Source organism: Phalacrocorax aristotelis, unplaced genomic scaffold (assembly GCF_949628215.1).
Source record: "Phalacrocorax aristotelis unplaced genomic scaffold, bGulAri2.1 scaffold_34, whole genome shotgun sequence".
NCBI classification, from domain to species: Eukaryota; Metazoa; Chordata; class Aves; order Suliformes; family Phalacrocoracidae; genus Phalacrocorax; species Phalacrocorax aristotelis.
The window spans coordinates 278,827-288,648 of NW_027441361.1; the positions used below are offsets into that span (position 1 = coordinate 278,827).

The 9,822-nt window shown below is 53.2% G+C and overlaps 1 protein-coding gene across 1 annotated transcript; it reads right to left on the minus strand.

Moving 5' to 3' along the window:
* Positions 1–6,305: 6,305 nt before the first annotated feature.
* On the minus strand, positions 6,306–9,505 carry LOC142051440 (forkhead box protein J1-like). The gene is made up of 2 exons (XM_075080570.1): positions 9,004–9,505; positions 6,306–7,106 (listed from the first exon to the last, which is right to left on the minus strand). The coding sequence occupies exons 1-2, from the start codon at positions 9,481–9,483 to the stop codon at positions 6,306–6,308; spliced, it is 1,281 nt and encodes a 426-aa protein (XP_074936671.1). The 5' UTR covers positions 9,484–9,505.
* Positions 9,506–9,822: the final 317 nt, after the last annotated feature.

Below are 9,822 nucleotides of genomic sequence, written 5' to 3' on the forward strand. Positions count from 1 at the left end.
CAGGTTGTCATTCTGTATTCTGTGTTCCTCAGATTTACGGAGGAGAGAGAATCAGGTGCAGTGATTGAAATTACCGCTATTGAAATGCAATCCTGGCTACAGGATTGTTGCTGTCATTCATGTATTCATACAGCCCAGTAGTATGTCAGCTCCGCCGGCCTTATTTGAACGGTCGTGTTTTCCAGCCTTCTTAAAGATTTGCCTCTCCACCACATAACAATGAGTAGCCATTGTTAGCTTGTGGTTTTGCCATGTCTTTCTGGTGTTGGCTCTGAATAAATGAAGTACACTGGTGAGTTACAGCGTCTCTTGCACAAACACTACAGCAGCCTCCTGGTGCCCATGAAGCATCTGCAAGCAAAAAACCCTGAATTTATGTGGCTCTGCGTGCAAGCTTTGGGTGTATTGCTGCAGTAGTTGTTGCAGTGCTTTCAGGCCCTCCCCAGTAATTCTGGACACCACAGTGTTGCGCTTCTAAACGTGGCCTTGTTCTGGGGGTTAATTGAAATGGGTGTGCCTAGCGCTGTCTTGTCGATGCACGCTCCGTTTCTGGTTGGGCAGCACCCTCTCCTGGTATTGTAATGCTGCCCTAAATGAGAGGAGAGGTGCTGCTGTCGTCAAGGATCAGGTAAATAGCTGTATGCGGTTCAAGGCAAGAATGGCACTGCTGTTCTGACACGGAAAATGAACCAGGCAGATGAGCTTTCTGTTCCTTCAGCTGGAAACATTGCAGAAACCACTGTTAGAGTGGCTCCTGTTTGGGAGCGAGGAATGGAGGCTGTAGTGGTGGAGAGGCCTTCCAAAATGCGTTACTGGCCTTGGAGTGTGTTCCTCAAGGTAAGTGGATGAAGCAACCCTTGTGTGGTGATGTAAAGTACGTCCTTGTCCTTCCTCCCCTTCGGGAGGTGCGTGGCTGTAAGTGCGAGCCCGGTGGTGTTCTAGCAGTGGCAGGCAGCATGAGCCTTCCTCTTTGCCCCTAAATTCCACAGCAGCCTCCGAATTGCCCTCTGCTCATGGGGCACTTTGGATGGTGTATGAGTTGTTTGTCAACAATATCCGTGGTTGTATGTCTGATTCATCATGAGTAGAGCGCAGCTACAGATCAATGAGTGTGTGAAATCTCAGCAAGTTTTCAAATGTAATAACTACTCCCTAAAATACTGCAGCATTTTCCAGATTATCTTAAAGCAAATTCTGGCAATTGAGACCTTTCTGGGTTTTTTCACAGGGCTCCTAAATTGCGCCTAATCCTAGGAACTGCTTTCAGGTGACGTTTCCACTCCTATTTTCAGTCGATACAGCACACGTAACAGATTTAGTATTTTGGCACTGTGACGGCTAAGTATGGCAGATATCTGAGCACAGGGCTTGGGCTTCCACAAAGAAACACTGTTCTAAAGGTGCTGCTGCTGACATTTCTGTGACTTCTTTGTCAGGTCACTGATGTTTGTCACTCAAGTAAACTTGCACCTCAGAGTGTCTGGGCTATGGCTGTTCTTTCTTAGAACTTGAAGTACTGCGTCTGGTAGCTGTCTGTAATCCTGGGGATATACAGCCTGGCTAAAGGTACCTTCGAATTTTGATGGTTGGTTATTTAAGAACCCAAAACGGTAGCACAGACTTTGTATTTTTGATACTTCCGCAGCAGAGACAAAATACCTGAAGTCCCTGAAGGGGGGGATCACTGTCTGTGTATCCTCTTTCCTGGGCTTTTAGGACAGGAGCAGGGGTGAGGTTTTGGAGATAAGCACCTCTTCTCTGCCCTGGGTTCAGCACTGAGATTACAGACATTTTCTGTCCCTATTTTACAAGTCATCAGGTCTGTTCTCTGGGTGATGTGAGGGAGGAGAGGGGCCCTGTATATGGGAGAGAAAAGGCCGTTGCCCTAACAAAGGCAATAGGTAAAAAGGGACCTGAGAGGGCTCTAAAAGGATATGCTCTGAGAACAGCTATCCTCAGCCTTGGGATATGGAACATAGACTGTGCAGCAGCAAATAGAAAACTCAGACCTGATAAAACACTAGCACGTACCTCCCGCAGCAGCCCAGTGATGTTGTCCCTCTCTGTGTCACAGCACCCTGTCGTCTCCTCTGTAAGAGTGACAAAAGTCAGACGAGTTCATATTTCTGTGGGTTTACCTGGCCAATACTGTCCCACCCTCATATTTTTTCCTGTGTTGTCCAAATAACCTTACTGCGTTGAGGAAAATAATGAGAAGTGTGGTTAGGGACTGGAAACGGATGGGATGGGGTAAGGGAGGAAAAGAAATACCCATTTTAAGTGTGTTGTGTTTATTTTTATAATCCTGATGTGAATGCAGTCCTCGTCCCAGGTAATGTGCGTCTCTGTGCGTGTGCTGGCCCTGGTGCTCGCTCTCCACTCCGGTGTGTGGGGAGGCTTTGCTGGGCCTCTTCTTGCTAAAGTAGAGGGTGTGCCTGGGGTACCTGGAGCGGGAGGGCTGCCTGGGGAAGGCTGTGACACCCACAGATCACGCCTCTGGTCTTTTAAAATCAATCTGTGCCATTGCTGCTGTGCCCTGGAGCCGTTCCTGAAAGCTGCTGTGGGAGTTGCAGTTGGTGAATGCAGTCAGTCTGCGAATTTCAGTGGGTTTTCCCCTGTCAGCAGAGAGCCACGTGGAAAGGGGATGTCTCAGCCCACACTTGGTTTTCCTCGGGACTTTGGCAAGTAGTTATTTGTGTAAGAATTTGCCCCCAGAGTTGGGAGACGCGTGGAGGACAATATCCTCCTGCTAAGCAGAACTAGCTGTGCTGCAGGTGGCAGAAGGGCAGTGTTTCAAATCGCTCCTAAGCACGATGGCAGTCATTTGTGTTCAGCTCCTGAACAGTGGCTCCTGCCCAGCAGCAGGATTACAACAGGTAAGAATTATTTTTGTGTGGTTCAGTAGCTCACTACTGGGAAGATGCCAGATGGGGATCTGTAGCTGAGCCGTGGGGAACTCAGGTGGAGGATGCTTCAGATTTGGTCCTCAGCTGTCACCCGACACTGAGAAGTTACCTGGGATTTGATTGCTGTGAAGTCAGCATGGTCAGCAAATGTACTTCAGTGAAATTAAAAAGGGAGAAGAAAGTAGTCTTTGAGCAGAGACTCACAGTTTCTTCTGCAGTTCCGCCAGCTTTCAGGGATGGCTCTTGAGATGGAGGTCTGACCCCCTCTCTGCACTGGCATAGTGGCCCCCTTCATAGCAATAGTTGTCTGGTCGTGTTTGATTCCCCTGGTTTTAGCGTTTGTTCAATTACGGACAAAGCACTTTTTTTCTGTGCTATTGCTTCCGTAAGTCAAGTCAAGCTCTGCAAATTTGGGTTTCAGGGTTCCAACAATGAGTTGATTTCCTTATCCCTTGAGGACGAATATCCCCGTGCACACCCCAATGCACACTTTAACCTGTTGCGAGCGATAAATAACAGACGAAATCTGATGTGCTATAACTTGTTTACCCACAAAGCAAAGTGCAAGAGAGGCTCCAGCTAAAGGGAAGGTGAGGTATTAGGGACAGGGTAACAAGGCAGAGACCCCCCTCTCCCCCCGCTGCTGTGTTTGATTCTGGAGGACACGCTCCACATCCATGTGTTGTTTCAGAGGGTCTTCATCTCTCTGTTGTTGTTTTATTTGTTGGTGTACCCTGCACTGTCTCCTGTTGTTGAAAATCTGACTGCTGGTGCTGCTTCTAAAGCAGAGTTGTGTCCCCTTCAATGAAACTTGCCAAGTCAGGTTGAACTGATGAAGCAATCGCTGGGTTGTTTTTTTTTCCCAGTAGTTTGCTGTTGGAAATGTCAGCAGTCTGTCTCAGAGGGCAAGTGTATTCCGATTCCCAAATCATCCTGCTGCAAATGCATGCACATCAAATACCGCTTCTTTGTGATGCCCGTAGGCCCAGTGCTCTTTCGCTGGCTTGAGAGCAGCAGGTAGCTCGGAAGCTCTGCAGCGCCAGGGAGGGATGGGGCCAGGCGGTGCTGGTAGGGGCACCCAGCCTGGCTGCCCACAAGCAAAGGCTGTTGGGGTTGAGCCGGCAACTGAGCCCCACACAGCCGCTTGCTCAGCCCCCCACCGGCAGGATGGGGAGAGCATCAGAAGGGCAAAAGTGAGAAAGCTCGTGGGTTGAGATAAGAACAGTTTAATAATTAAAATAAAACCATAATAACAACAGCAATAATGCAAAGAAAAGGAAAATAAGGAGAGAGAGGCGAAACCCGGGGCGGGGGGAAGGGGGAATGAACAACCCAGACACACGGCACGTGACGCGGCCGCTCAGCACCCGCCGACCCGCCGATGCCGGTCCCTGAGCAGCAGCCGCCCCTCTGTGCGCCCACTGCCCCGGGTAATAGGCTGGTCGTGGCGTCACATGGTACGGAATGAGCACCCCATTGGCCAGTCAGGGTCAGCTGTCTTGGCTGTGGCTCCGCCCCCCCGGCCCCTTGCCCACGGGGCGGAGCGTGGGAAGCTGGAAAGGTCCCTGGCTGCTTCGCCAGCTGCAGCGAAGAGGAGTGACCCTCTCCCAGCCAAAACCAGCGTGGTCACCACCCCTTATTCCACACCGTTTTCGCCATGCCCAGGTCCCATACGATGCAACGCAACCCCACCAACCACCACCCCTCCCCTCCCCAGCCTTTGGCATCATACACAGACATCACTCCCTTCGTCTATGGCCCTTCCCTGTAAAATGTCCATAAAAACGTCCACTTGTGTTTCTCAGGGCAGCTGCGGTGCCGGGTCCGGCCCTGGCACAAGCAGAGGGACAGTCCCACGCGCTCCCATCATGTCACCCCCAGGAGCTCCCCGCAGGGGCAGGGAAGGATGCTCCGGGGGTTGGGAGCAGCTCCCAGGACTTCGGACACCAGGCACGGCCACCCTGGTGCCACACGGGCGGTGTGTAAGCGTTGCCGCGCAGGTGGGGGTTTGTGCCTCGGTTTCCCCGTGGAGAATTGCTGTGTCGCTGCAGAGGGGGGTGATGGCACCCCCGTACCGGGCTGGGTGTACAGCCAGGGCTGGGCTGCTGAGGTGTCCCCTACCCACAGGAGAGAGGGTCAGACAGAGCCCGGCGGTGCTGGAGGGAAACAAGGAGGCAGAAAGGGTTTTTTCTTCTCTATTTTTGTTTTTAATTTGTAAATAACTTTCCATGAAAAACGTTAAATTGCACACGTGTATCTGCAGTTCTTCAGTATCATATAGAGGCCCCAAAACAGGAAAATATCACAAAAACAACAAATAAAAAGAAGCATCAGCAATACAGATACCAACACCTACAGTGACCCCCCCCCAAAACCCGCAAGAGGCATGACCCTTGCTCCCCAGCCCCGGGACACTGTCCCCAGCCTACGTCAGCTAGTGAAAGGCAGAGAGGGTTTATGGTGGTCTAGACCCCTTGGCAACGGCAGCGAGGGGTTTGGGTAGAAAAAATACCAAAGCCAGTTGTGGGAGCGACCCCGTCCCCGCTGCTCCTCTCCTGTCGCGGACAATTCCGGGACCCTTGATGAAACCTGTTGCTGCTGCTGCAGGAATCCTCCCTTGCCTGGTCTTGGTTTACAGAACGATGAACACAAGCCTTTAAACAATGAAAATATAAACCAACTCCCAAACTGCATTTCCCCTAACCCCACTCTTAGGAAATTCTAGTGCTAAAAATACAGGTTCCTTTGAATATATAATCGATAATAGATTCTATAAAAACATCTAAAGAAGCAGACTTGCTGAATTTATAAACCTTTTGTTCTTCCCTAGGTAGAACCTCCCTAGGAGGGAGGTTGAACTCAGAGGATCTAGAAGGGACCTCTACGTACTTGCTAGCTAATTATCACACTATACCTATGACCTACCCTAGGCAGAAAATAGGAAAAAGAGAGAGAGAAACAGAGGGACGAAGGGGTAAGAAAATTGCACTTAGTCTGTCGAGCCCTAAGCCACCAGGATCTCATGTCTTGGATGGGATTTAGCGGGTGCTCTGTTAGCCCTGAAGGAACGTAGGCCGTGTCCTTTGCCACGGGGAAAAAGAAAAAGACAATTCACATGTATTCCTTTAAAAGCAAAAAAATAAGCAGTGTTGTATTTCTTCTCCTGAGGAAACTCATGGACTAGAGACTTCTGACGTGGCCTTTAAAGCTCTATCAAGCTGTTCCTGTGGTGTTGGTTTTTTCTCCCCGCGGTGTTTCTGTGAATAATCTTACAATGAAGCTGGTAAAAGTCCCTGTGAATGTCTCTGTCTCTAGAAACTCTTGTCCCTTGTAAGTCCCAGCAGCTCTGGGGGAGCATCCTACTAAAGCCTGTGCGGGCTTTGGAGAGTGACTGGCCCCTTATAAGAGGGACGCCAGACTGCTCCAGTCGCTCACATCTGCTGGCAAAGAGCCGTCGCTGAGTTCAAACACCTCCTCCACGTTGCCGGAGTTGGAGAGGTAATCGTTTGCCCCTTGGTGCCAGGGGTGCTGCAGGAAGGCCGTGGCCATGAAGGTTTCATCCAAGTCCAGGTTGTCGTGGTTGGATTCGGTGAGGACGTGCTCCTGCCCCTGGGGAGAGGCGATGTGGTGCCCGTGTAGCATCAAGTCCAGGTCGCGTGTTATGGGGCTGATGGGAGGCGTGAGCTCCAGGTCCCCAAAAGTGGAGAAGTCTCCATTCAGGGTGGTGTTGAGGATGGCTTCCCAGTCAAGGCTGCCTTTCAGTGATGCCAGCTCAGTCTGCTCTTCCTGGGTCAGCAAGGCAGGGTTGGAAAGCCGAGGCGCCTTGGCCGTTTGCTCGGGCAAGGGCTGCTTGCGCTTGTGCCCTGCTTTGCCATCCGCTGGGTTCCAGTTCTGGTCACCGGTGACTTCTTCAAACTCTTTCAGCAGCTGCTGTAGCTCCACGCTGACGTTGAGGCTGTTACTGGAGGCGCAAGCTGAAGTGGCCGGGCTGGCGACGCTCTGTGCTTCTTGCTGGGCTCTGTCGGTGACAGCTGGGTGGATCTGCACCGGGGGCATCCTCCGCTTTTTGAAGGCACCACTCTTGAGCCGGTCGGCGTATTGGGGGTCAAGCTTCCAAAACCCACCTTTCCCTCGCTCGCCCTTCTCCCGGGGCACCTTGATGAAGCCCTTGTTCCAGGAGAGGTTGTGTCGGATGGAGTTCTAGACCCAAAACACGAAAAAACCAAGGCTGAACCTCCATTATCTTTGAAAGGTCGTGGAGGACAGGAGAGGTGCCCGAGGACTGGAGGAAAGCAAATGTCACTCTAATCCTCAAAAAGGGGAAGAAGGAGGACCCGGGAAACCATAGGCCAGGCAGCCTCAGTCGAGTGGTTCTGAAGCCCTGAATGTGCCTGGAGTGATGTGACTAATTCGAAAGGAAACTCAGCTATTGGGTAAATGCCCCAGCGTTGGACTCCACAAAGCTAAGACTGGATTAAGGGATTGGATATGGTAGAGGTGGGTGGTTTTTTTTGTAATGTTGCCTAGATACCTTTATGCTTATTTATCCATAACCCGTAGTGCTGAAGAGGAAAACCAAGGCTTGAACACTTAGAGCTGTTGAAAAACATGCGCACACCCACACCGCACCCCCACCCCCACCCCCAAAACCCCTCCTCCGGGCTGAAGCCCGGGTGTGTTGGCTCCTTTCCAAAGCACTCAGCTCCCACAGGGATATCTCCATCATCTCCCCCCAGAGTAGGTGGCATGACCTTTCCAGGCTGTCTTCATGTATGGGAATGAGGAGAGGGGATGAGAACACAGCCAAGAAGAGACCAAACCGAAGAGAGAAGAGACCTAAAAAAGTAGAGAAGAGACCAAAAAGAGAGAGGGAGGCAAGAGAAGCAATAAGAAAAAAAGAAAAAAAAAAGGAGAAAAAACAAAAATGAAAAAAAATTAAAAAAGAATAAAGAATAAATAAAAAAGAAGAAAAAATAAATAGAAGAGAAAAAAGAAAAAAGAAAAAAGAAAAAGGAGAAATAAAAAGTAGAAAAAAAAAGAAAAGAGAAAAAAGAATAAAGAATAAGAATAAGACAAAAGAATAAAGAAAAAAGGAAAAAAGAAGAACAGAAAGCACTGGGCTGCCAGAGGCGCTGGCGACCGCCCTGCGCAGGGAGAAGGTGGGCAGCACCCGGGCAGGGGGTTTGCAGCGCCGTCGCCCTGCCCTGCCCGGGCGAGCACCGCTGCCGGGATCGCTGGCGTGCTGCGGGCGCGGGCTGCGAATAACCCGAGCAGAGGGACGAGCCTCCCGGGTCCCTCCTGCCCTGCCACAGCCGAGAAAGCCCCCCGTGCCGGAGGTCCCGTCGTGTGCCGGGGGAGGGCAGCGAGCCAAGGTGGCTGGGAAAAGCCCCTGTGCTTCAGGCTGTCCCCAGAGCTGGTGAGCGTGGGGGAGCTGGCCCCTGCCCCCCGAGGGCACGCTTGTGCTGGCTGGGGACAGCAGCCCTATTTGACCTCTCTTGGGTTTCCCTCTGAGGCCTCACCGGCTCGTCACAGTGATGGAGCCTCCTTTGCCTGTCCCAGGGGTCAGGAGACCTGCCCTCTGCCCTGCTTGGAAAGCAGCAGCATTTCTGCTCTGGACCTCCGCAGCGAGGGATTTGCGCAACAATCTGCCTGGGGGTCGGCTCCGTCCCTCTCCTACACCTGCTCCTCAGCCCCCAGAGGCACTCGGCCTGGCGATTTCATGTGTGCTCACCCCCGAGGGACTGGGGACCCCACGAGAGCGCCAGGAAGGTGGAGCTGGGCACAGAGACGCCTTCGCCCCAGCACCAAGAGGAGCCGGAGGGACCAGCAGACCGGTGGGTACCTCCTCGCTCCCAACACGGCCCCGGGCTCTCCCCTAGAATGGCTCCTTCCCTCCGCCGCCCTCATGGCCGTGGCATTTCTGCACACCCAAGCTCTTTCCCGTTACAGCCCTTCCCCGCTGGCTGCCGGCATCGCTCTCCTGCCAGCGGGATCCAGCGTCCCCGCGGGACCTTGCCTTGCACCGTGGGGGCTGTGGAAAGCCCTCCCCAGCCCCGTGGGGAGAGGGGAGAAGGCAAGAAGTCTCCAAATCTCGTACCTGCCAGTTGGGATCGGCGTGTCGGAAGTAGCAGAAGTTGTCAGTAATCCACTTGTAGATGGCGGAGAGGGTGATTTTGGGCTTCTGGCTGGCTTCCATCGCCATGCAGATGAGGGTGGCGTAGGAGTAGGGTGGCTTGATGTGTGGGTTGGTCTTGTAGTCGATGTCCTGCATGAGCTGAGGGTGCGCGGCCGTGGGGTGGTGCGCCGTGCTCAAGGTGGGGGAGGAGATGGGCTTGCAGGGAGTGTGGGGCATGCCCATGCGTGCCGGGTCGGCGGCCGAGCTGGGGATGCTGTGACAGTCCTGGGGGTCCGGGTCACTGGGGCAGCAGGAGGACTTGCCCATGCAGGCGCTGATTGAGAAGTCCTGCAGCCACATGAGGCTGGTCAGGCTGTCGTCCAGGTCGTCCGAGTCCCCCACGCTGCCCTCCGGCCCTCCGTCCTTTCCTGCCTGCAGGCAGCGCAGCCACCCCTCAGCCATGCCTCGGCACTTCGGCAGCTCCTGCTTTCACGGGGTGCACGTGAAGGGAAGGGAGGGGATGGGGCAGATCCTGCAACAGCAACAGGGAGAGGGTTGAAGCTCCCTGAAGCGCAGCTGCTCTCCGGCACCCGGGCAGGGCTGGCCCTGGGTGCTCCGGGTGCCGCTGGGCGAGACCCATCCCCAGGGTGCTGCGCACTGGAGCCACAACACCTCCCCGGGGTGCTTGAGCAGCCCCAAACTCAGGGAAATTCCCTCAAACCCCTGTGCCACGGTGTCACCCAGACCCCAGCGGGCCAGTGCTGCCCAACAAGCCTTCAGCCAAAGTAAGAAAGAATAAAA

Bases quoted from the DNA above. Each gene is read 5' to 3' on its own strand.
- LOC142051440 (XM_075080570.1), bottom strand. From the start codon at position 9,483: ATGGCTGAGGGGTGGCTGCGCTGCCTGCAGGCAGGAAAGGACGGAGGG. The intron at 7,107-9,003 runs GTACGAGATTTG...TTTTGGGTCTAG, and splicing joins ACGCCGATCCCAACTGGCAG to AACTCCATCCGACACAACCT.